The sequence below is a fragment of the Amborella trichopoda genome, chromosome 4, assembly GCF_054954075.1.
Source record: "Amborella trichopoda isolate Santa Cruz 75 chromosome 4, AtrichopodaSantaCruz75HAP2 v2.0, whole genome shotgun sequence".
Lineage (NCBI taxonomy): Eukaryota > Viridiplantae > Streptophyta > Magnoliopsida > Amborellales > Amborellaceae > Amborella > Amborella trichopoda.
Window position 1 is genome coordinate 57,318,168 of NC_142339.1, and position 27,967 is coordinate 57,346,134.

The 27,967-nt window shown below is 34.8% G+C and overlaps 3 protein-coding genes across 3 annotated transcripts; 2 read left to right on the plus strand and 1 right to left on the minus strand.

Annotated features, from left to right (window-relative positions):
- The first annotated feature begins 7,590 nt into the window (after nt 1-7,590).
- Nucleotides 7,591-12,146, plus strand: LOC18422414 (amino acid transporter AVT1I-like). Its single transcript, XM_011623641.3, has 3 exons — nt 7,591-7,858; nt 10,297-10,904; nt 11,320-12,146. The coding sequence occupies exons 1-3, from the start codon at nt 7,630-7,632 to the stop codon at nt 11,833-11,835; spliced, it is 1,353 nt and encodes a 450-aa protein (XP_011621943.1). The 5' UTR covers nt 7,591-7,629; the 3' UTR covers nt 11,836-12,146.
- Nucleotides 12,147-15,282: 3,136 nt separating this feature from the next.
- Nucleotides 15,283-18,731, plus strand: LOC18422416 (amino acid transporter AVT1I). The gene is made up of 3 exons (XM_006827088.3): nt 15,283-16,165; nt 16,975-17,582; nt 17,841-18,731. Exons 1-3 carry the CDS (start codon nt 16,012-16,014, stop codon nt 18,354-18,356), a joined length of 1,278 nt encoding a protein of 425 aa, XP_006827151.2. The 5' UTR covers nt 15,283-16,011; the 3' UTR covers nt 18,357-18,731.
- A 2,486-nt stretch (nt 18,732-21,217) lies between these two features.
- OCP3 (overexpressor of cationic peroxidase 3) lies at nt 21,218-27,928 on the minus strand. The gene is made up of 4 exons (XM_011623646.3): nt 27,407-27,928; nt 23,255-23,590; nt 22,371-22,688; nt 21,218-21,548 (listed from the first exon to the last, which is right to left on the minus strand). Exons 1-4 carry the CDS (start codon nt 27,656-27,658, stop codon nt 21,411-21,413), a joined length of 1,044 nt encoding a protein of 347 aa, XP_011621948.2. The 5' UTR covers nt 27,659-27,928; the 3' UTR covers nt 21,218-21,410.
- Nucleotides 27,929-27,967: the final 39 nt, after the last annotated feature.

Sequence of the window (27,967 nt, forward strand, 5' to 3'; positions counted from 1 at the left end):
TGATAAATAAGGCCACTGCATTAGTTGGGGCATTTATTGGTTTAAAAGGGGACCTTGGAGTTCCAGTCTCCTTGCAACATAAGAGATCATATGTGGATGGTAAGCCCCATGATATTTGTCCAGCTATCAAAAGAGTACAAACAATCATATGGATTTATATGTAAAAAATGTTAATTTTAAAATTGATCTTTGAAAAACCTCGTGCATCATTTAAAAGAAGTTAGGATTATATATAGCAAGATTTCAAGAGGTTTCTCAAGTGTCACAATAGCAATCATTATTTCAAGATGGTTTTAAAAGTGCATATTATTATCATTTTTGTGTGGCTTATATCACCTTTAAATACTGAAAAATCCAATGAATAGTTGTTATAGCCATTATCTAACTGCTGTCCTTTTCATTATTGAGCCTTGCTAAAAGCGTCAGACCACCTTCAAGGTGAGTGTGCAAGATTGTTGGACTAGATTGTTGCTAAAAACTGCTGTTATTTTCATTATTGAGCCTTGCTAAAAGCGTCAGACCACCTTCAAGGTGAGTGTGCAAGATTGTTGGACTAGATTGTTGCTAAAAACTGCTGTTATTTTCATTATTGAGCCTTGCTAAAAACGTCAGACCCCCTTCAAGGTGAGTGTGCAAGATTGTTGGACTAGAAATATGTGCCTAAAGGTGGCAATCAGGTCGGGTAGACATACGAGTTTGGGTCTGGTCTGGGCCCTTTCGACCTAGAATTAGGTCCTAGTTCATTGAGAGCCTTATACCGGAGTTGACTTGATTCAACTCGACCCTAGACTTATATAACTAAAAATTATATATAATATAAAAAAAATGTAGCGTAATAATTTAATGCAACGGTTGTATCATAGTATAATGCAACCACACTTCTAAAAAACTATGTTTGGAGTGCTTGTATGACTCAAAATTTTGCACACACACTCTTTTCATCTCAATAATCAATCCTAAAAAAAGAGTTCAATTTGAACCCTTGATATGGTCAAAATGAGTCCTCTCTAACAACGAATCTAGACCATTCATTTGGTGAATTTCAAAATCTTAGCTTTTACAAACTCAAATTCATTTTTTTATTATTTTCTAACATTGTTCATCTAATGATAATAAAGCTATATAAAAAAATTGGAAAATAAAATATTATTCTAAGACCTAGATCTGAGTATCTTATCAAAATGGACGGCCTATGTTAATTACTTTCTAGGTTGTGTTTTTAATTCTTTTTTTTTTGTGATTGTTCATTAGAATGAAAAGAGTGTAAATTTTAAAATTTGGATCAAACAAATGGGCCTAACATGGTTTTTGAAGGTTGTTGCATTATATTATTATACAACCATTGTATGAAATCATTCTCCTATAAAATATATAATAAAAAAATTAATTTTATTATTTAGATATAGAACCCAGTCAAGTCGGATCAGAGTGGGGTCCAGTTTGACCCAATGTTGTCAGATTTACTTTGGAATCTTCTTTGGTTTAGTGAGAAAAATGAAGCAATTCGATTCGGGAGAAAACTTTGGACTTTTTTTTTAATTTAATATAAATAAATTAGATATGTATATATAAAAATAATAAAAAATAAAATTTTTTAAAAAAATACTATGATATAGATATTTCTTTGCTTAGGCCGAATAGGCTAAAGCTTCCGCCGAATAAGCTTGAAGCATACCCAAGTCTAACCAAAGCGGCTAGACATACTTCGCTTCGGTTTAAGCCTAAAATCCAAACGCTCCACCCTCTTTGGCAAAAGCAAGCGAATTTGACTCAATCCGACCCATTTACACCCCTAGGGATTATCTTATTTTTTCTTTTTGACATTATTTATTACTACACCCCTAGGGATTATCCTTAAAAACTAAGAGCCACGATCCATGGAATTTGGGTGAGACCTAACACTTGGAAGTAGATGTTGTTTTGTACACTCATTTGCAGTGAATCCAACATGGCGGTCACAAAAGACAGGGTCCCTGGTTCAGATTTTTGTCCAAATTCGTGGACTTATCTTTTGTACAGCACCAAACGCATCTCTGACTATATATATATATATATATATATATATATATATATATATATATATATAGCTGAATTTTAGGCTGCAGATTTAATTTTATATATGTTAATAAATAGAAGAATTAAAATATTTCACATAAAAAATGATCTGGTCGATATTTTTTATTAGTTTTATTCAATTCTACTTTTTAAAATTAAGCTAAATCCCAAATTTTATATTAATATCACTTTTTAAATAAAAATAAAAAACAAAAAGCTTAATTTATTTCAGCCTTGAATGAGATTGGTTGAATATAAACCATGAGGGCACAACGACGTGGACACAATACCAACTTGCAAAGAAATTGGACACGTGAGTTGAAGTCTATTCCTCTATTAAACTCGCGCTAAATAAAAATATAAAAATATTATTTTTAATAAAATAAAATGACCAAAATATTTTTGAAAGATTCAAAAGGTTTTTTGGCCATTATATTTTATCGAAAAATTATTGTTCATATTTTTTATACGTGCGCCCCATGTACCAAATTTCATATTCAGAAAAATTGTATTAAAAATACTAAAAATAAAATACTTTGAGATGTCGGATCTAAGATCAACCAATGAGTGACTCTCTTGATAAAAAATGGACGGCTGGATGGTAGGGGGAGGATAGAGCTTCTATGTTGTAGGGGCAACATAGAAAGCTTTCCCAATATAAAATGCTTAAAACATTTAAGCAGAGTTTAAGAACCTTTGTTATTTTAAAACAATATTTTTTCAAGTTTTTTTTTTTTTTTGGTAATTCAGTGTGAAAGACAGGCCCGTACCCATATGTTTTTTCAATAGATTCGGGAGATACAATTTATAGATATTATTGGGGTGTCAGCAAGATTTGAGAGTTACAATTTGAAGATATTCTTATAATTGCAGTAAGAATGGATACCACAATGTGGTAATTAAGTGTGAGGGTGCTACAACCATGACTTCAACCCCTTTCTATTCTAACACAAAATTCACATTATAAAAATAGGAAACTCACATACTAGCCGAAAAATAAATGTGAAATTACCACAAGATTCATGTTTCCCCAATTTTACATTCAAGTCCCAACTTTTGGTGGTTATTTTTATTTGGAAAAAGTTTATATAAGGTTGCAATCTTAAAATGTAGAATTACAAATGCATCTAAAAAATCCATAGGAAAATGTTGTTTTAACGTTAAAAAAACTTCTGATTGTTCTCCTCGACATCGAGATGTATGAAGATAAAAGAAAAAAAAAGATTTTGAGTCTTAAACATAGTGCATCTTGCAATATATTATCTAGACCGTCCATTTTCAAAATTTTTATATGTTTATAGATCTGCTTGATTTTAACCATTTTTGGAGTTTAAAATTTTATAATTAGATATGAAAATAGATTTTGAGAAAATATTAAGAATATTTTCACCAAAATTACATGTTCTGATAAAATTTGGAGGTGCGTCTTAATTGAATTGTTTAAGGTTGCAACCTTATAGAAACCACACCCTTTTAATTTTAGTTTTGCCGCAAGTTCTATCATCGAACTACACACACGGGCGCGCATATACACACAAATATATATATGGAAAAAGCTAACAATAGTTGGCCAGCTATAATGAATAGTAATATAGGTGAAATGGGTGTCGTCAAATCTTCAGATTTTTATCATGTAGTTCAAAATGCATATCACTATTTTAATTTTAATTATTTTTCAATAAAGTAGATAATAATGAAATTTTAGACATGTGTACTAAAAAATAGGGCGCACAAATAAAATATATATATAAAATATTTTCTAAAATATAAAATGACCGAAATACCCCTAAAAAATGACGGTGGTATTATTGTCATTTTAAATCATTCAAAATAATTTTTTATATTTTTATATGGTGCACAATAGTGTTAGGTATATATACCCAAAATTTCATATTAAACAGATTTATATAAAAAAATTAAAATTAAAATAGTGAAGTGTATTCTGAACCGTATGATGAAGATCTAACGACTCCCATTCCACCTATATACTATTCATTATAGCTGGCTAGTTGTTGTAAGGTTTACCTATATATATATATATATATATATATATATATATATATATATATATATATATATATATAGGGAAAATTTTATATAAGGTTGCAACTTTAAAATGTAGAATTACAGATGCACCTCAAAAATGTATTGGAAAGGTAATTTTAATGTTGAAAAACCCTTTATTTGATCATCTGGACAACAAAATGTATGAATATAAAAAAAAAGTTTTTGAGTCTCAAAAATAGTGCATCTTGCAACACATTATCTAGGCTGTCCATTTTCAAGATTTTCAAATGTTTATAGATCTCCTTGATTTTAACTATTTTTGGAGTTTTATATCCTCTAATTAAATACGAAAATAGATTTTAAGATAATCTTAAGAATTTTTTACAGCAAGATTACATGTTATGATAAATTTTGGAGGTGCGCTTCTATTGGATTGTTTAAAGTTGCAACCTCATAGAAACTGCACTATGAAAAATGATCCTGTGAGACAGTGGGATTACAAGAAAAAATAAGCCCAACGGTCCAAATTGAATCTCGGCTAATCTTACGATCACGAATGTCTGGTAGTATTTTAATTTTAATTTTTTTATAAAAATCCAAATCACTTGAAATTTTAGGTATATGTTCATAAAATAGGTGAATCTTTTAAAAATATAAAAAATTATTTTACATGAAATAAATTGACCAAAATACCCCTGAAAAGTTTCGAGGGTATTTTGGTCAATTTTGTTTTCTCGAATTATTATTTTTTTTATATTTTTATTAGGTGTAGATTGATGAGAAGAACATATGTATAAAATTTCAAGTGATTTAGATTTGTAAAAAAATAATTAAAATTAAAACACTACTGGACATTCGAGATCGTTAAATCGGTCCAGATTCAATCTGGATTGCTGGGTTCATTTTTTTTTGTGAGCCCATTGTCTCATATGATCATTTCCTATATATATATATATATATATATATATATATATATATATATATATATATATATATATATATATATATATATACACGCATGAGGTATGGCATCACCTATATGGAGCATTACATGTTACACCTCATCACCCATATAGAGCATTAAATGTTATTAGTGTGCTCTATATAGGTGATATCACATTTTATATATAGATGATGTCACATCTACTTTAATAACTAAAAATACTTTTATTCAAAAAATATTTAGTATATAAACAAAAGTATATAAATATCTAAATCTATTGGATACAATTATAAAATGTTAAACACTAAGATAAAATACTCTCATTGTGACGGTAGAAAGCGATTTGATATGCCAGCTCACCTATAAGATTGGTCCGACATGGAAAGGATTTGGTCTGCCGGCTCACCTATAAGATTTTCGTCAACCAACGGTTGTGATTGGCTCGTTGTTTTTTTAAGAAGATGAACGGGGTTTTGAATCCCCAAGAGCTACGGCACCTAAACTAAATGCCAATTGAGAATACTCCAAAATCAAAGTAATAATGAATTGTCCCATGCGTCAATGTAGGCCAAGTTTTGGGGTTTGCTGATAACGACGACTCCACTTTTTTTAATATAAATTCTATCAGAGGTAGCTAGATGATGTCAACATGGAATCGCCTAAAACCCCACATATGGAGGAGTGGTTTGATTACTACAGTATGGTACCACCCGAGGTGTCACAGGAAATTAAGAAAATGAAAACAAAGGCCAAAGTAAAAAACAAATTTATGGAGAGGGTGTGTAGAAGAAACAAAGGGGCCCGCCCAGCCGCACGTTTGAACGTTGAAAGCATTATGTTCATGCGGAATACAGTATAGAGGATAAATGGGCACGCACTATTTCATTGTTGGAGCGATTTGTCACTATAAATCACTACCACGTAAATCAGGAACCAATATATCTTATCTTCTAATTGCGATGTTTATGTTCATTTCAACATTTGAAATGAACACTTTTTCCACTATGGGTCGGGGATCCCTTATCAAATGAACAACTTAAAAAAAAAAAATACACTTTTTCCATTTGTCAACTTATAACAATTAGCAGGATTACGTGTCCTACTTATGAACTACCCAAAAAAACTATAATTAGACTAAAAGACTGTGTGGTCATGGTGGAGCATAATGTGCATTTGCTCTCTCTGCCATGAACCCTAGAAACTCGAGTGTTTTTTAGACCTAATGGTGTTAATCGTGTGGGTCAACCCTATCTGTGAATGGGTTTGGACCCTTTAAATGGACTTTGCAAGTCGGGTCTGGGTGTATAGGTCAGACATGGACAAAAACATGTCAATTCCAGTTTGGTTTGGAATGACCTAACCCAATATATTAATAGATCTATTGTATGCAATAATTCAATATTAATGTTTTATATATAGTGTATCATTACTTTTTATATCTTGACCCAGACTCCGGTCGGACTCATCTTGACTCGAGTTTGGATCAAGTCTCGGTCTAGCTTAGACCTAGTTGGGTCGGGTTGAGCCTCGACTGGTTTGGAGTGCTTTTTCGACCCCAAAAATTTAAGGACATGATCTACACAACCTGGTAACCAAAACATTACCCCGTCACCTAATTGTTTCAACTCAAAATTTTCAGAAATAACTTGCCCAACCTAACAACGACAATAATAAAGAGAAAATTCAATACACTCCCTCCAAGTGCATGAAGTAAAAAAGACTTCTTTGACATTGTACATAGACTATCCATTTTTTGAATGGTCTGATTTAGGCATTTTGATGCTCAAATTTTGATTTTTATGAAAATATTTATTTGGCAATTTTAAACTAGATCCCAAATTTCCAGATCAAGAAAATCCTCTTAAGCAAACCAATTATCCGCGGCACCAATGTAAATTTGGCTCCGGCAGGAGCATAGTAATATACGCCCTAAGCATAAGCTACATGGCATATTCATCTCAATACAAAATGGTCCATCCACGGGTATTAATGGACGGCGGAGGACATTTCCTTTTCCACCAGCGCATGGAACATGTGGACTGAAATAGACAATTCGTGGTCTCTTTTTCTTTTCTTCATTTGGTACCATTTATTTATTTATTTTTTCTTTTTTTCATATGGTGAGTTTAAAGCATTTTCCTTGCAAGAAACACCAAATCCTAGGGGCGGCAACCGGTCGGGTCCGGCTGGTCCCAAACCCAAGTAGTATGCGGGTCTAAAATTTGGAACTGTATCCAGACCCGCCAGGTCCTAGGTTGGGTCGGATTCATTGCCACCCTATCACTATGAGGTTTTTTTTTTGCTTTTTTTTTTTTATCATCATATACCTTATGATTATGAGTTTTTTTTTTTTTGCTAATAGTACTGTAATGTTGTCAATATTGTGACAATATGAACATTAATGTGTGCCTAAACACATATTATTGCCATCATATACTCTATGACTACGGGTACGGGTTGGGTCCCGTTAGACCCGAACCCAAACCCGAATAATATTCGGGTCGAAAATTTGGACCCATAAGGTCAATATAGGTATTTTTATCCGAAATAGGAATATAAATAAGGGCACCTCAGAACCAGAGACCACCATTTCCCTTCACTTCATTGTATTTTTGTTGTGATCTATGGACACTCATTATTGTGGCTCACAAAATTGTGTGGATAAGAGAGAGAAGAAAGGTTCGCATTTGGAGCAAAAGCTTATTTGTGACGAGGAACAAGGGAATTATGGGTGGTTCTGTAGTGATGAGGAGGCAGGTATAGATAGCAGGCATGACAAAGAATGGCGGGCTTTAGCTGGAGAGGGGACCACCTTCTTCAGATCTTGCTTGAATGGCCTCAATACTATATGCGGTTCTCTCTCTCTCTCTATATCTCTCTCTCTCTCTCTCTCTGAGCACCACCATCAGATCTTGTTTGAATGGGCTAAATGCTATATTTCTGTCTCTCTCACTCACTGAGAGAGAGAAACTTAATCTGAAACACGCTCTGTGTGAGAACATTAAACTTAAATTCTCCCTGTCCACAAACATTAAAGTTAACTTTTTTTCTCTATTTCTTATAGAAAATAAAAAAACCTAAGTTCTTTTTTTTTTTTAACCAAAATTTCCCAAATCCAAGTTTGTTTGGCTCTTTGAGAGAAATTTTTTTTAGAAATTGGCTTCATATCATGCAAAGTATAAAGTCACTTATCCATGCTCGCAGTTTGTGTAGTGGCATGAATATTTGTGCTGTGTGTTCGAAAAATTGAACCGGCTTAGGAAACTGGTCAAGAACAGGGCAATAAAAAAAAGTGTTAAAAATTTAAAAATCTTAATATATATATATATATATAAAACGTATGATTTAACATAGCACATCCAATGAAGTTAAAAATTAGTGAAAAAATGGATTTTAAAAAATTGATTTGTGTTCAAAGGTATTTTTGAAAATTTTTAAAAAGATAGAAAAATGTAAAAATAAGTATTAACAGCAAAAGCACTTTCCACTCTTTCCCAAAATGATGAACACCATTAAAAAACACATTGCAAAAAAATTCCATATTTGTGAATTATATATAATTTATTTTAAAATTTTTTAAAAATACGTAACTGGATCCCAAAATCGAAACCGGCCAATGATCGATTCCGATTTGAACCGCCCAATTTTGCAAACATGGTTTGTGCTTCATTGAGTGCTGGTTTGCATGAGACACATGAAAAAGCCGCTTGGCCGACAAAAATCTCTCCCGCATTGAGAGATTTCTCAGGAACCCTCATCGTCTTAATGGGATTAGAGAGTCGTTTCTCAGCATTCATTGTCCATGAGGGGGGGATATCCGAACAACACAATTGAGTAGATATATAAGCCATTTCATATAGGAAAAGTTTTATATAGCGCTGACGTTTTAAACAATCAAATTGAAGCCTACCACAAAAATTTTACTAGAAGAGGTTGTTTTGATGCCCAAATATCCTCCAATTGATCTTCTTAGCGTCAAGATGTATGGACATGAGAAAAAATAGATTTTTAGTTTTGAAAATAGTGTATTTTGTAACGCTTTTTTGGACCGTCAATTTTCAAGATTTTCAAGTTTTAATAGATATGTCGATATATATTATTTTTGAAGCTTTAAACTTTATATATAAAGATGAAAATATATTTTAAGGCTATCACAAAGATTTGCAATATTAAAACTACATTTCTCGATAATATTTGAAAGTAGGTTCTAATTTGATTGTTTAGAGCCTAGGCTCTATACAAACCGCACTCTTCCATATATATATATATATATATATATATATATATATATATATATATATATATAAGCGACATATATTGGATATAAATACCCTATTCCATACTGGCATCTAGTACGAAATATTTTCCTATTTCATTTGCCTTTGAATGTTTTAATTCTTTATCCAGATACAAATCTGAATAGTATTTGGATCTAAATTTTGAACTTAGACCTAACCTTTTGGGTTCAAAATTTGAACTATACCGTGACCCAAAGGTCAGTCTACCTGTCACATCTCAGGCTTTGTCGGATCCACTGCCACCCCTATAGGACGCCAACAAAAGTAAACCTAGACTCACAATCTTTGCGTTTTTGATTCCTTCTCTACCTCAAACTCCTTTCCATGGCTTTATGGAAAAAAAATGTTGGTGTAACCTTTTGTTCCTTGCACTTCACGGTTGCCACGTGATTCAATGAAGAACCTAAATGAAAATTATGTTAAAAAAAGTTAGGCAATTATTGTGTAAGCTGTCAATCTTAAATTAAGACGCACCTTTAGAGCGTGTTTTTTTATGTGATAGTATTTTTTCATAAAATATTTTTTTATATTTTGAAAAAGTTCACGTTTTTTATGATATTTGTGATATTTTAAGGCTATCACAAAGCTTTAAACTAATGACGAAAAATGCTCTCGCTCGCTCGTGAAATATTTTATTATAAAGAAAAGATAATGAGTATCCAAAAATGTTGAATATATGGAGAAAATCCTGTCTGCGAGTACCCTAACAAAACCTATTATTAAAATATACCCAATTTATCAACTATTCAATGTTTTACTTGTTTTCAACTATTCCAACTCAGATCATTAAATAGAAACAACATAAATTGTTAAATATTCATCTCTTAGGTACATTTTGATAAATAACCCTTGAACTTATAAGATCAATATGTTCATACCCATTGTCACCAACTTAACTACTAGCACCCAGATGCCTAGTATTACATATCACTATACAACAGAGATCGCAAAAACAGAAGCTCTAAAATTTCACTTGTGTTGTTATTTAACCAGGAATTGGAATACTATCAATATCATATGCACTATCAGAAGCTGGGTGGGCAGGGCTAGCTCTACTCTTTCTAGTGGCCATTGTCTGTTGTTACACTGGCATTCTTCTTCAAAGATGTATGGACACAGACACGAATATCCAAACCTACCCAGACATAGCAGACCGAGCGTTTGGCTATTATGGACAAGTGATACTTTCAGTGTTTTTCTATCTGGAACTCTATCTGGTAGCAATAGAATTCTTGATCTTGGAGGGAGATAATCTGGCAAAATTATTTCCCAGTTTGAGCTTTGAGGTGGCTGGGTGGACAATCGAGAGAACCCAAGGGTTCATAATTCTTTCAGCACTAATCATATTACCAACTGCTTTTCTGAGAAGCTTGGACCTGCTCGCTTATGTTTCGGCCAGTGGAATCTTGGCTTCATTGGTTGTGATTGCTTCTGTTACGTCGTCTGGCTTGGTAGATGGAGTGGGATTCCATTCAAAGGGAAGGGCTCTCAATCCAAGTGGAATCCCTTCTGCCATAAGCTTATTTGCCTTCTGCTATTGTGGGCATGCTGTCTTTCCCACGATATGTTCTTCCATGAAAGATAGGACCAAATTTTCTAAGGTAAGTCTTAACATGCACAGATAACTCTATTTCTTTGACAAACATGGAGTTTTGAGGATACCATTTTGTTTTCCTGACTATATGAACAAACATGCTTATAGCGTAGTGTAGGCCGGCTGGTCAAGATAGAAAAGAGTGATGAACAACCCTGATTTGCCCGTTAATGAAATTAGGCTCTCGACAGAAGGGGGCCAATGCATCTCTTTACACACATTTAGGTCTCATCTAGTCGTTCGAAATAAAAGGGTAGTCCAAGGACATCAGCCACCCATTTTCTTAATTTGACGGACAAAGGGTGCTGGCTCTCCTAAACGGTTAATAATCTTTCCGGCTCACCTAAACCATATGCACACACAAACATAAGTGTAAAAACTTCAAAACACATGTGATAGCTGTGTCTCTTTGATCTTTGCAGGTCTTGATTCTTTCTTTCACAATCTCCACCTTGATCTATGGTTCAATGGGGATTCTTGGGTACTTGATGTACGGAGAAGAAGTAAAATCTCAGGTCACACTAAACCTCCCCAATGGCAAACTCAGCTCCAAGATAGCAATTTACACCACTCTCATAAATCCATTTACAAAATATGCATTGGTAGTGACCCCAATTGCATCAGCTATTGAAGATGCCCTCCCTTCTACCAAGAGCAGCAGGTCAACAAACATCTTTATGAGAACCTTACTCATGGCAAGCACAGTTACGGTGGCCCTCACAATACCATTATTTGGGGATTTAATGACCTTAATTGGATCTTTTCTAAGCTGCACAGTTTCTTTGATTTTCCCATGCATATGTTACCTCAAGCTGTTTGGGATCTCAAGGATTTACAAACTGGAGCTGATGTTTATATGTGGGATTTTAGGTGTTGGTTCTTCAATAGCCATTTTGGGGAGCTATTATTCCTTACGACAAATTGCTGAAAATTTATAGAGCCTCAGGTTCTTGAAGGCTTTTTGTTGTTTTTTTTTTTGTGATTTGAGGAAAACTTTAGGTCTAAGAGTTTCTTAATTGCCTGACTTGTGACCCAGTCCCCATTTTGTAAGTGCTAGTCCGTCGGCATACTAATCCGCCGGCTACCGGCCCATTTGACCCTAATGATAACCTCCCTTATTTTTATTTTTCTTTCTTTGGGTGTGTCATGAACCCTATTCTCCCTGGGAAATAAAAAATAAAAAATTGTGTAATTTAAATCTGGTCATGTGACTATAAGAACAACTTGAAGTCCATGCTCATTCATCAAATTCATGTTCATGCTCTTATTCACCTGATCAATGTCCATTAACATGTCCTCAGCCACTGAGTCAACCCACTTGGATCCATTAGCAAACTTTTTATTATTATCTTTTCCTGGCTAAACTACCACATTTCGCTATGTTCTTCGTCGTGGTCTAAGCTGTAGAGTCTACTCGCATGATGGCATTCAATTCACGGTGATGCTCGAATTTGCAATTGGGTAGGCTGGACCAGCTCCTTTGGCACTGTCTGGGCCCAACTTGGGCTAGTGCTAAAATGACCTGGGCCAAGCTCGAGGGGCTTGCTGGGCCTGTTGCCAGCCCTAAATTTATCAAAAGTTAAACAACATCTCTTGGATAAAATCAACTAAGTGTATCATTCCAATTCTTATTATTATTTTAATAATAAAACCTATGTCAAATCTCGAGGTATTGCTTATATATAATATAGTTTACCAGTACTTAATAATCAATATAGAAAAATGTAGGACAAAGAAATACATAGCGTTATTAGTGAAAAATTAAGAATAGTCTATTGGATTTGGAGTCTGTCCCTTTATGGGTGTGGGGACAGCCATAGTATTTTTACACTTTTAATAGTTAATTAAATACAAGGGATGTCCATAGGATTATTGGACTTCTTAGCGGTAGAGAAAGAAGATATGTGAATCTTATATGATATGGAATTTTCAATGTGAAATATAGTTAACTTGAAGGAACATTATCAAAAGAGATGAGATAATTCCTTTTTTAGATAAAATTACCTCAAGATATTTCCATATGGAGTTGTTAAAAAGAGAAAAAATAGAGATTTTTCACATGAGATGTACATATCTCTCCAAAGGGGTTTCTCTTTGTGCAACCAAAAGCTCCGTGCTGTCTCTCTCTCACGGTTTAATATCTCTAGAAGCCCTAGAACGAAACCTTTAGGAGATCCAAGAGCTGTTGGGACTCCCATTAAAAGCTTAAGGCCTGTGTTGTGTGCACGATGCTATTAGTTCTAACAATCGATAGTTTGTTTAGGGATGTAGGCACCAAACTTTCAAATTGGAGGACACACATATAAGAGAAGACAAGAGAAAAGAGAAGCCCTAATATTATTTTATTTTATTTTTGTCAAAAAAAAAAAGAAGAAGAAACGCATCAACTGCACGAGAAGGATTGGATATGAAAAATATATGTGATTTCTATCCAATCCATTTGTTTTTTGTTTCCACTGTATTTGGGATCCCCAAGGATCTCTACATTGATATCAGTTCCATTACGGTAAAAATCCTCCTTCAGATCTAATAACTGGGGCGGTTGGCACATGAAATACCAAAAACCACATGCACAGTAAATCTAAAGAGAAAACTTTAACACATCAATAAAAAAGGACCCGATTTTTGTGAGTTCTCCAACTCATACTATTATTGTGCGAGCCCCCTCTACTGTCTATTCTTTATATAGATCTTGAATCCAAATTTGTAGGGATCTATGATCGACAATATGATAATCATGAATCATCATCACCATCAAAGCATTTTTCCAATTATAATCCGGGTGTGTCATTCTGTTCTATTAAGAATCATACTCACTGAGGCCATAAGTCCCCATAACTTTTCTCAATACTTCTAACCATGTCTTTTAGGACCTACCCTTTGCCATTTTGGTGCTTTTACTTGAACTAACTCATGATCCAGTTGAACTAATGTACTAGGATTGTGCCACACATACCTATCTAAGTCCACTTTCCCCCATTTATTGCTTATTGGAACCACATCCAAACTCTCACAAAGATATTCATTTCGAATTCTATCCCACAAACATATTCATTTTGAATTATATCCCTTGTCTTGTCTTGCATCCATCTCAACATCTACATTACACTTATTCTATAATTATTTTGTTTTTTTACCGCCCAACATTTCACCCGATAAATAAATATCGGGGACTTGGGCAAAAATAAGTTCCAAAATATAAGTTCCTGGCATACCCGTGGAACAAAAAATTTCTTATTTTTAAATAAAAAATGAGAAATTGAGGAGTAAAAATTTTCCAATAAGTTTCGGACCCAATAACACTTCCTCACATTGAAGAGGTTTGATATAATGTTAGGGACTTATTTGTTCTTGAGAAATAAGTTCCCCAAGAAACGCAGCTAAGAATTCTTACCTTTATCCTTTTCCAAAAGCATCGAACTATCACTAACCTTATGTTGTTCTAACTTAAATTCATTTCCAAAAACATGGAACTACCACTAACTTAAATTCATTTCCAAAAGGGGCGAGGTTTGTATAGAGCCTTGGCTCTAAACAATCAAATTGGAGCCTCCTTCAAATTGCGTTGAGAAATGTAGCTTCAGAAATCTTTGTGATAGCCTTAAAATATATTTTAGTGTAAAGCATAAAAATAGTTTAAATCGACATATTTATGAAAACTTGAAAATCTTGAAAATTAACAGCCCAAAAATGCGTTACAAAATACACTATTTCCAAAACTTGAAATCCTTTTTTTTTCTCATATCTATATATCTTGATGTCGAGATGATTAATTTGAGGATATTTGGGCATCAAAACAACCTCTTCTAGTGAAATTTTTTCTCATAGGCTCCTCTTCTAGTTAAATTTTTGTGGTTGGCTCCAATTTGATTGTTTAGAGCCCCAGCTCTATATAAACTTTTCCCTTTCCAAAACTTTGTACCTATCGCTAAACTTTATGGACTTCTAAATTAAATTCAAATATAACTTGGGGAAAATAAAGGAAACACCCAAAATTCAAATATAACTGGTGGAAAATAAAGGAAACACCCAAAAAAATCTCGTGAAGGCAATACCTGTGCCATATCTCTGGGAAATTAGAGATATCCAAAAGAATATTTCTTTCCACTAACCCAAAAAAAAAGGAAAAACCTATTTCCAATGATCTACCCAAAGATATCCAAAAAAAATTAATTATTTCTATCTCTTGTCAAGTTAGAGATATCCAAAAAAAAATTGAAATTTAAAAGTCAACGAAATGCGATTTAAAATTTAAAAGTAGGTAAATCCACACAAATCAAGTTATTTCTATCAATTCGAGTTAGAGATATCCAAAAATAATAATTTGAAATTTAGAGAAATGCGATTTAAAATTTAAAAGTCAAGGTAAATCGACACAAACATACATGAAGAGAGAGGAGATCTCTCAGCAAAGGTGCATTGTAGAGAGGGCAACATGCATGGAGAGAAAGGTGAGTAAAGCACATTGTAGAGAGAAAGAGAATAGTTAACATTAAATTCTACCTGCATATTCTTCTTTATTTCTTTGGTTTTTCCTTCACCCGCCCTACAGCCCTATTGATTGAAATCCTCATCACCATTGCAATACAACTTAGGTGGTTATGAGAATTTCGTTTTAGGTAAAAGGAGTTTTATAGGGGAAATAATAATAAACATTTTATCGAATAAAAATCTTGATAAATAAAAAAATAATTCCTTTGTGTAAAAAACAAGTTGGGAAATTACAAGGAAAATGATTTTGAAACAGACAATAGTAAAGAGTTCACCCATGAATATTAAGTGAGAGAAGAAAAAGGATAGGAATTTGGACAATGGGCTTGTTTTGGAAAGTTTTTGAACATGAAGAGGTGAGAGGTGAAGAAAGGTAGCTCAATTACGAAGCTTCTTGTTTTGGTTCTGGTTATGTAAATTGTATTGCCTTAAAAGGCTCTCTCTCTTCCCCAAAAATTCAAAAAGTAATTGCTAAATGATGTCTCTCCCCAAATAAATAGAAGCTAATCCCCTTGCTTAGACCTCTCTCTCTCTCAAAAACTGTGTAAAACTTAACCCCCCTCTTTACTTGAGAAGATATATATATAAAAGCCAAGCTATTCCAAGGGAAGTGGGAAGCAAAAATGGAGCAGTGCGATCCAGAGTCTCAATCTTTGTTAAGGCAACCACATCAAGAGACAAGCACCATGGATGGCGAAGAGTCTTATCATTTACTTCTTCAAGAAGAAGGCACCACCTTCTCCAATTCTTGTTTCAATATGTTAAATGCTCTATCAGGTTTGCCACTTTCTTAATCTCTCTAGGATCTATCTCTTTTGTATTTCTTATGCAGTTTCCTGATCTTCATAGGATTTCTCTCTCATAGGTTACACATAGGATACTGTTTGCATACTTCTTGCTCATCTTCATGGTCCAATCTCAATAGCATACATTGGAGAAGAACTGTTCCTACACTTGAGAGGACAATGCTTGAAGAACGGTTCATCTCTGTGATTGATCTTTGATAATGGACGGGGATGAGCAACAAGTATTACGCAAACACAGTACTACATGTACTATCCATGAATGAAAATGGCCAAGCAATAAGCATTCACACCCATTTGTCCCTTTAATTTCCTCTACAATTTTGATTCCCTGTAACTTTTTTTTTTGACAATCGTCTTTGTCACAAAGACATGGAAGTGGATATGTGTAACATGGTTTAACACACAAGTGTATCTTACACAAGTGTATCTTACACCATGCTTAAAATTGGTTTTTCAGACTTGGTACATTTGTATACCATTTAATACTAATAAGCTAAAATTTTAACAAGAAAAGTTAACAAGAAGTGTCTAAATATCTTAAATATCATAAAAGATTAGTGTAGTGTGTCAGAAAAGAGTGGCCAAAAACTACGGACATGCGTATTGGGCAATGGTAAGCAAAAACGTTGCTTCAAATAAAAGCACGTGTGACAAAGGCCAACGTTTCCAACAAAGATATTCTTTGCATCTATGACTACAACATTTTTCATGTAAGTTTGGTTTTTATAACAACCAGCACCAGACATGCCTCTGAAAATTCAATCTTTTCTGATCAACCAGGAGTTGGAATACTATCGATCCCATATGCAATCTCAGAAGCAGGGTGGACTGGAATGTGGTTGCTCGTCCTAGTCGCCATTATATGTTGCTATACCGGCCTTCTTCTCCAAAAATGCATGGATAGTAACATGAACATCAGAAACTACCCGGACATAGCCGACCGGGCTTTCGGCTATAAGGGGAAAGTAGCGCTATCAGTGTTCTTCTATCTAGAACTATATATGCTAGCAATAGAGTTCTTGATTTTAGAAGGAGATAATCTGGCAAAGATACTTCCCAATATGAGTTTTGAAGTGGCTGGCTGGAGAATTGAAGGCAGCCAAGGGTTCATAATCATTTCTTCCTTGGTAATATTACCTACAATGTGGTTGAGGAGCTTGGGACTGCTAGCTTATATTTCCATGGGTGGGATCTTGGCTTCATTGATCATGGTTGCTTCGGTTATGTCGGTCGGCATATTTGATGGTGTGGGGTTTCATTCGAAGGGAAGGGCTTTCAATCCAAGCGGAATTTCCACTGCAATTAGCTTGTATACCTTTTGTTATTGTGGTCATGCTATGCTTCCCTCAATATGTTCTTCCATGAAAGACAGGACCAAATTTTCCAAGGTAAGAACTTAGAAATATTGGCTAAACCCTTATACATGATAAAAGCATGTCTTATTCTTGAAAACCTTGTGACAATAGCTTACATTTTCAAATAAACGTCATGAGAATTTCTCTAAAATTTTCTAAATTTTAGTGGGTTTTGTCATATTTCATAAAAATATTTAAAATTGCTTTTGGTTATCAGAAAATTTTATCGAATATTCTAACTCTCCAAAACATAGCGACACACACTTCATAACAGTCTTACTGATCTTGCAGGTGCTAATCATCAGTTTCATTGTCTCCACCTTGAATTATGGTGCCATGGGGGTTCTTGGTTACTCCATGTTTGGAGAAGAGGTCAAATCTCAAATCACATTGAATCTCCCCAGAGGAAAACTAAGCTCCAACATAGCCATTTACACAACTCTCATAAATCCATTGACAAAATATGCATTGATAGTGGCCCCAATTCTAGTAGCTATTGAAGAAACACAGCCTCTCATCAAGAGTAACGTACTTCTAAACATCTTGGTCAGAATACTATTATTGGCTAGCGCAGTCACATTGGCCCTTATGCTCCCCTTTTTCGTGTATTTAATGGCATTAATCGGGTCATCTATGAGTTGCATTGTCTCTTTGATACTGCCATGTGTTTGTTACTTGAAGATCATCGGGACTTCAAGGACTTCTAAGGTGGAAATGGCAGTGATATATGGCATCATAGTGATGAGCTCTTTGGTCGCTATATCGGGTACCTATAATTCCATACATCAAATTGCACAGCATGCGTGAAGGTTTGACACCGTTATCATTCTGATGAGGAAGGTCAAGAATTCGAAACCTTGATGTTTGATGAAGAAACTGAAAAAGCATGCTAACCTTTTACTAGGAATGGGGTTTGGGCTTCATTGTTAGTTGTTGACAATGTAACACCGCATCCCAAGCTCAAGTCCTCTGAACCACAGAGGGGAAGCAAAGGTAAATGTTAATGCAATTGGAGGGGTTTCATTCCTGACAGTTACGATAGAAGGTTACATTATTAAGTGAATGGTCGAAGGAACCATTCATACCGTCGAAACAAAATTATGCTAGATACAAGTCCAACTATTGTTTTGTAGGGAGTAGCCTAACAGAAAACCCTTGGAGAAAATCAAATCCATTGACAAAGATCCACTTTCGTTTTTTTTATTTGTTAATGGTGGGATGGAGGGTGGGATGTTCTGTTGAGGCATTCGATCCCTATCAAACATGCACCCACCCCATTCCCTGACAGAGATCCAGTTATTGGTGGATGAGGTATTCTTTGATAAATTTTAAGATCTTGTTGCAGACTTGAAATTTTGGTTTGTGATGAGGAATGATGGTCTAAAACTTTGTGTTTGTCATTGATACATGTTTACATGCTCCATGTAATGTCGTATGCATATGTTTTGACATGTGTTCAGAGACTGGATCTTCGAAATTACAAAGGGAACTTTTGCATGACCCATGCAAGTTTGGAGATGCGGATATAGCTTCTTTTTGTGAGGTCCATAACAATAAGCAAGTAGATGAATTAGAATAAATGGTTTTAGAGTAGTAGTAAGATTTGAAGAATAGGAGATGAGAGAGGAACATAATAATTTATATTATGTCAGATAAGAGTCGTCTAACCCAGTGTTTCAATACCTGGACCAAGGCAGATCATTCGCCCACATGTGAATGTCAGATCATTGGATTGGTGATCCAGATTGGGATTGAATCGATCCAAATCGGAGATCTAGAAAAATATTGAAAATAAATAAAATAAAATAAAAATTGAAATGAGGGTTTAAAGGTGTGGATTTAGAGTGGACTTGAGGAAATAGTACATAAACTTAAAGAAAATGAATAAATATATAACGAAGTTTTTTAGAAGGGTACTAGGCTGGGACCCATACCATTCAAAACCAGTTCAGTGCCAACCAATTCCTATCCAAATTGGCAATACGGATCGGAAACACCGGGTTTTAAAACACCGATTAACCCTTTGTTTTATCATTGTTAGATAATGAACACCATGACCTGCTTGATTGCAAAACTTATAATAGAGTAAGATTTAAAGAGTTCCATGAAGAAGCTAACAAAACTAATTCTAGTGGTCATAAACCAAAATTCGAAGAGAAACAAGATGAGCTTTAAAGTGAGACAAATACTCATTTCCATTCTCCATTCATGGTGGGGTGGTGGATGACTTGTCTGAGTTCCTTTCAATATACCAAACATCCACCATTCAAGTTTAATCGAAATAGTGAGTAATGAAGAAATAGTGAGTAATGAGTCGTTGATCACTTTTATGGAGGCCATGCTTTTTTCAGCAAAACGAACTACTCAATTCCCCTGCTTGTTTGAGAGTACATAATATAGATGTGGAAAATCTAAAGTATAAAAGGTTGAGTTTTGGCAAATAAAAAGTGAAAAAAAACACAACTAACAATAAACAAAAATAAATAAAACAACACAAAAAGAACATTTTACGTGATTCATTACAGATATAGTCATAGACAATAGATGACCTTTCACTTAATCAATAGAAAGAAAATTAAAAGATTCTCTTGTAAAGAGCTCACTCTCCATGTAACCCAAGGTTCACTCTCTACAAAACAACTAATACATAGTAAAGGAGAATCCAAAATGCCTACGTGAGGCTCCTCCACTTTTTAGCTTTTGAGAATCTTAGCATTATCCTAATTTAGGTCCACATGTCTTTTGTAATTTAAATAGCTGACTGCAAATATTGGGATAAAGCTCGAATTATGATGTTGATAGCCATCCTAATCTAAATAAGACTTCACCTAAAATAAATCCATAAATAATAGCAACTTGGTTAATAGGAATCCCAATAAACATGAAACTCGTAAATATCAATATTAAGCCCAATAATATTGGATTTCTTCATGGAGATGATTTTGGATATCATCATATCCAACAGGTGATGGGTATGAGTACTCAAATACTATATACTTTCATAAATAAAGTATAATACCCAATAATATAGGATTTTTTTATAGAGGTGATTTTGGATATCACCATATCCTACAGGGGTTGGGTACGACTATTCAAATACTATATGCTCTCATGAAGCATTGTATAGGTATAGTCTTTGCATACCATATCTTAAAGGCAAAAATTTATATAAGTTTGCAACCTCAAAATGTAGAATTACAGATGCACCTCAAAAATCTATCGGAAAGGTTGTTTTAATGTTAAAAAATCCTCTATTTGATCATCTCGACATCGAGATGTATGAATATAAAAAAAAAAAAGTTTTTGAGTCTCAAAAATAATGCATCTTGCAACACATTATCTAGGCCATTCATTTTCAATATTTTCATATGTTTATAGATCTCATTGATTTTAACTATTTTTGGAGTTTAAAATTTTCTAATTAGATATGAAAATAGATTTTAAGATAATCCTAAGAATTTTTTACAACAAAATTATATGTTATTATAAAATTTGGAGGTGTGCTTTAATTGGATCGTTTAAGGTTGCAACCTTATAGAAACCGCACCCTATCTTAAATGATCCAGCCATATAATATCCAAGTTGAAGTTTAAGACAATTTAAATCCATCTCTCAAATCAACTCTTGGGAAAGGAAGAATCATGACATCTCCACCATTGTAACAGATATTTTGGATTCCAAACAAAGTAAAGAAAATATTTTGACGAACTTTGCAAGTCTATTAACAACTCTAACCATAAGATGCTCGCAAATGGTAGATAATCATCTACACAAAATGCTATAACCTCACAATGCAAATAAACAAAATGCATATATCCAAAAAAACACCCAAGAAATCCATGAAATTCCCTTGTTCAACGCCTAGTAGTGAGATTCAGATCGGCGGAATGGAACACGGCGATCAGGAACTCCTTCCTCAACTCGCTTGTCCTCGAACCATTTCACAACTGACTTTCTTGGCAAATTGGTCACGTGCACAATGCTGCTAATCATGGCATTCTGAATGCAAATAGAAAACAAAAGCTAAAATTGAGAGAGAGAGAGAGAGAGAGAGAGAGACTCAAGGTTATAACAAGCACAGCAGAACACACTATTAATAAAGGAGGTCACAGTATAGATTTTGCAAAGACGGCGTATTTTAGGTGCTATAGAAGCCAATCCTGGCTTGCATATGGGGGAATCTCAATGGCATTTAAGATTAAGTGCTCAGAATCATAATTTATACAAACTAAGAAGTAAGGAAAGATAACTTCAGAATCATAATTTATACAAATTAAGAAGTAAGGAAAGATAACATACATGATACAGGCATCACATTCCTCATCAAAAAAACACTATAGATATAGACTGATGGAACTACACGTGAGAACCCAAATATGGGGTTCATAAAAAACGCATAATAGATATGGACTTATGGAACTACCCATGAGAACCCAAAGATGGAATTCAATGTCATCGTTTAGTAAATATTGACCAGGAGAAACTATCAAAGCAACACCAAAGAGTTGGGATCAAAAGTGGTTAACATTGAATATCAAATAAGTCTCAAAAGTGGTTAACATTGAATATCAAATAAGCCTCAAAAGTGGTTAACATTGAATATCAAATAAGTCTCGTCAGCTTGCTAGGTTAAAAGCACTGAAGTTATTTTCACCATACTGTCTTCAAATAAAGTATTTTCTATGGTAGCACCATGAATAGCTGAAATTCATTTAATCACAAATGATAAGAAACTAGTAACTCTTCATACTTTTAAGAGTTCCGACATTCTATACATGAAATTCTTGATAGATTTGTGGGGTAAGTGTAAAAGGTACTCACAGTGGGGCGTTTTGTACGATCATAAACCTTTTCAAGGGTCTCAACTTGCACTTTCTTCATTCGTTTTCGTGTGGACCACCTGTTCCTCATGACATGGACTGGTTCTTTTTTCTCAGGCTCCGATTCTTCAGTTTCTTCAACATTTACAGTAGTCGAAACACTTTCTAAAGGTTCAGTTTCAATCTGCAATGGTGTCTCTTTAACTTTGATCTCATCAGGCAAAGAAGCACTCATCAATAGAAGATCTGGAGGAGGCTCACGAAGCAAGTTAAGGACAACAGCCCTATCAAGACCTAGCTCTCCGGCAAGATTTTTTATCTGAGAGGAAGAAGGCATCGGAGTTTAGGATCAATAAAGGAAGTATAAAATACAAGATGAGAATAATATAGTTCAACAGATTATAGAAAAATCACAGTCCATTGGCTCATTCCTGTCCGTTGCAATGAATGACAGTGATGGAGGGAGTTATTGGGGTAATATCATGCTTCAGTGGATGGTGATGCTAATTATAGGGCTGGCAACGGGCCGGGCCGGGCCGGGCCAGGTCTGGTCCCCATAGGGCCGGCCCTGACGGGGCCAAAAAGGCCTTGGCCCCGACCCGACCCTAGCCAGGGCTAGATAAAAGAAAAACAAATCAAAAGGAGAAGCAAAGAAAAAAGAGGGCCGGGCCGAACAAGCTGGCCTTGTCGTGACCCGAGCCAGGCCCAGCTCTTGGGCCACATTTTATGGCCCAGGCCCTAGTTTTTTAGCGCCAACCCAAACAGGCAGGGCCGGGCCCACCCGGTCCATTGTCACCCCTATGACTAAATGGAATATGTGATTTCCAAAGTCTGTCGCATGATCAATTGATTCTCAAACTTAGGTTTGTACAATAAGGGACTTACACTGACTTTCCGACGACCAACTTTCAAAGCTTGAGCTAATCTTCTACGTTGCCAATTCTTGAGTTTCAAAGGGATGTCCAGGTCTTCATCATCATGACTTCCTTCATTATCTTTATCCAAGTGTAATGCTCCTGATTCTTCATCATCATCCTCATCCATAAAGTCATCATTTAATTCCTTTTCTAGCCTTGCCAGGTCTGCTTCGCTGATTTCATCTTCATCATCATCTGACATAAATAAGCTGTCATTTTTTAGATCTTCCTCCAGTTGACCGAAAAGCGCTTCAAGAGCATCCTCATCGGAGTCAGCATCCAACTGCTCATCTTGGACTGACTTCTGCAATAATAATAAAATTGATAGTGTATCCAATAGGATCACATGTTAGTATAAAGCAAGACCACATTAATTACTAAATTTTCTTTTAAGAACTATAAGAAATTCAGAATCAGGACTGTGGCAGAAAGAAATTCAATTTTAAAATCCTAACTACATTAATACATGAGTTGTAAATCTAGAAAGACACAAGGGTTTGATGTAGATAAAACAGAAACAGGTGCCAAGAGAATTTCAGGATTGGAAGAGAATAGGAAGTTTGCTCGATCCCATCACTCATATGACTTTGAGGTCTTCAAATAAGAATCAACTAACATTCCCAGCCCCTGAACAATTTGATTCAACCCTTACAAGTTCCAGACTAGCATTCTCATACGCAGAGTTACAATTACCATGCAATTCTCGGTTAATTCTGATTTGAAACTTGCTACTGCCTATCCAACTCTAGAGACCACTCCCAACACAAATCTGGCTCTTAAGCACCAACTTTACTACCTCTAAAAGCAGCATTCCATGACTTTCTAAAGCCTACTCGGACTCAGGTGAGTTACTCAGACTCACCCTATGGACAAGGCTGAGTAGGAGCGAGTTCCATGGCAACTCCTCCAACCTCATAAATGCACTAAAAAATATAAAAAATAGAAAAAATGTACAGAATTTAGGAAACACCACTACATTTATTAGAAATAAATTTTTAGATGAGTTTGGAAGTTTTTAAGATGATTTGAGAACTTTTATAATTTTTTCCCTTTTTAAATTTTTTCTAAAATAGTCAAAATCTAAATTAAAAATTTCAATGATCCATATTTTATAGACCTTTTTCGTCTTTTTACTCTTCTAATGCTTTCTATTACCTCTTTTACTTTTTCTTATTTTAACTACTTAAAAGATACCAGTTGTTTTACCTTTTTGGGTGTACGTGACTCGGCTGAGTTGCCCCGGCTAAGGTAATCGTTTTTGAACCTTGCTACAAAGTACATAACAGGTAATCACTGGTAACCCACCAGTACATAACAGGTAATCACTGGTAACCCACCAGTACATAACAGGTAATCACTGGTAACCCACCAACCTATGAACACCCATTCAATGGGTCTAACCAGTCAAATTCAACCAAATAAAAAATGATAAATGAAAATTGATTTAATTCTAGTAGCCTATTTTGGTCCATTTCTATCATTATATACAAGAATCAAAGGTTGCAATGCATAAAAAAAGCTCTATTATCATATGCTAGGAATTCACAAGAATAATGGGAGACGGGGCTTCTCATATAAGTTCTAATCCACATCAGCCAAAGAGTCATGAATAAAATATAGCATCAAATGGAATGACATAAGTGTTATAGAATGAAGCCGTATGGCATACATTTTCAAATAACTGAGTCATTGCCCTATAGATAAAATACTATGTTTTTGCGAAAAGACATTTTACCTGATTATGATAATATTTTTTTCTTTGGGTATGTATATGTTCCTTTTCATCAAAAATGTTAAGTTCAGTCAGTTGTATGTCTCATTGACGGACATCATAGGTCCCCCTTCAAATAGTGCTTGCAAATAAATAATTACTTCAATGCATGATATCATGATGAATACCTTAACATGTCGTGAGCAGCTAATTTAGGATTTCTCCATCCAATGGAACCTCCATGTAACTTCCATTTCAAGGGAGTCCAGTGATTTGGGATTGGAACCCCAGAAAAGACTAAAAGCTGGAATACAATTCAAGGTCAAGTGCAAGATATGAAACAAATTGGCCTAGAAATAGTATAGTGCAAGTACTTCATGATTTCTCAGCCCAATTGAGCCTCCATTTTACTTCCGCTTCAAGATAGCTGAGGGATTTGGAATTGGAATCCTATGAATGACTAAATCCTGGAAGTAGAATTCAAGGTCATGGCAAGATATGTGACAATGACCTAGTAATAATGTGGTGAGGTACTTAATAATTTCACAAACCAACTGGTAGACATGGGATTGGAATTGGAACACTAATAATGACTAAAACCAGGAAGTAGAATTCAAGGTCATATGCAAGATATGCAACAAATTGTGCCGCTAATAAAATAGTGCAGAGAGATGTCAGGATTCTCTCAATCAATGAGTTAATCCCTCCAATCAAATATATGATTAGTAAAAAAGTTTGTAATCTTCAAGTGACAAAGCATGCTTTGTCTCTAATAAACTGATTGTGCTTTATCTAGAATAAATTGATTCTCCATTACCTGATTCAGATCAGAAGCAATCATATCTGACACTGGCATCACCTCAAATTTGTAGATAACAAATCTATCATCATAAGCTTGGTCTTGATTGCACATTCTCAACCAATCATGGCATTTATATGTTTCTATGATTTCTATAAGGAACCAAACATGTAAAAGAATCCAATAAAACTATTGGGACAAATCAATGCAAGACAAATTTGAGATTTGGAAAGGGATACAATTGTTAAAAAGACACAAGTAGGATACAACGTGATCTATAAAGACACAAGTAGGATACAACATGATCTAATGGATCTATATATGAGGCTTGGATTATCTTTAAATTATTTTCCATATCCGAGATTAGGGGTCATTCAAGGAAGCTCATGCGGTTTTATACTCAGAACATATTAGGAGTAGAATGCTAGGTGCTGAACCATGAAGGTCCCCAGTTGAGCAAAAACAAAAGCAGAACCACATTAGTGGAAGATGCTTGGCGTGCCTTTGACGTAATCATACCTACTAAAAAAATTAATAGACCTCACTATTACCTGGCCATGATATATTTGCTTTTCTTCTAATGCTGTCAAACACATGTAGAATGTCAAGAAACTGCATCTTGAGATAGTATACAAGATTTTCAGATGAGTCATAAACAATCCAGCATAAATGACATTCATTTTTTGCCAACTAAAAGTATGAAACAACTGACCCTAATGATTTAACTTGGCCACTAATCACAATAATATTATGCAATCCAACTTGGGGTATTATATGTCACATCCATATTGAAGAAATCCAAGTTAATAGAAAGAACAAGACAGTGTTGTCTATATCTAGAACTAAAACATAATATAGGAACACAACATCGACATGTAACACCGTTACAAATGCAACAACACTCAATGATATCATTGGGACACCAAAATTGACATCAATCTAAGTATCTGACACTTTCAAAGAAGTATTGGGACACATGCAGCAACACTGAACGATATCGTTGGGACACCAAAATTGACATCAATCTAAGTATCTGACACTTCCAAAGAAGTATAGGGAACGCTTCTTGACACTTTGACACAAACTGAAAACAGGAATTCTCGACATGAGTTTGAAGACTTCAAGCAATTTGTAGAACACTGGGATCAAGCAATTTGTCAAACACTTGGATGAAGGCGAAAAATTATTAGTTAGTAAGAGACTGAAGAACATGCCGTCTATCAGTATTAGCAACTCAAGCCATGAGATTTCTATAACAGTACCAGCAATTTAGTCCCTATCAAATCGAATGCTCGATTTACAGACTTTAACACTAGAAAACGAAAAGAATGTCAATTTTTTTCGAATTGTGCATCCCACTTCCAAACCTATAGGTTTTTCTTTCAGTAAACTTGCATCGTTAAACCTTAACATATGTAATTATTTCGGCGAGAGAGAGAGAAACCTTAACATATGTAATTATTTCCGCGTGAGAGAGAGAGAGAGAGAGAGAGAGAGAGAGAGAGAGAGAGAGAGAGAGAGAATTCATATCTAATACAAAATGTATTCCTCCAGAAACTCATTAAGCTAAATGAAATTCTAAAAGAAAAATGAAAATTTAGGACTGGTACCTTGGCGTTCTTAGAGGAGTTGTTCCTTGAACGAGAAAACGCAGATCGAAGGGTAGATGCAGAGGAAATGGGAAGAATTGGATTACAAGTATGAATACAATGGTGCAAACTCACTGCTTTGTTGGATTTAGCAGGTGATGAGGAAGTGAGGAAAAGGCGATTACAGGAAGAGAGAGAAAGACGAGAAGCACAAGAAAGCAAAGCAGGAGGAGCCATCCCAAATTCTAAAGTATTCGACACAGAAGAAGCCATTGATTGATGATGCACATTACAAATTTAGGAGAGAAAGCACCACTGCTCTCTCGCCCCTCACCCATACATAACCCTAGAGAGAGAGAAATGAAAATGGTGGGAGGCAAGGACAAACGATAACGGAGAACTGAAAACGAGGGGAGAGAGAGAGAGAGAGAGAGAGGGGCGAGTGACGGTGGTAGACAGAACTGAAAAATGATGAGCGACAGAGAGAGGACAGACCACGGGAGCATGGTACACATTTACTTACGCGGTCCGATTATTTACACAGGAAGATTTTTTTTTTTTTTAATAAGAAATTTTAAGATC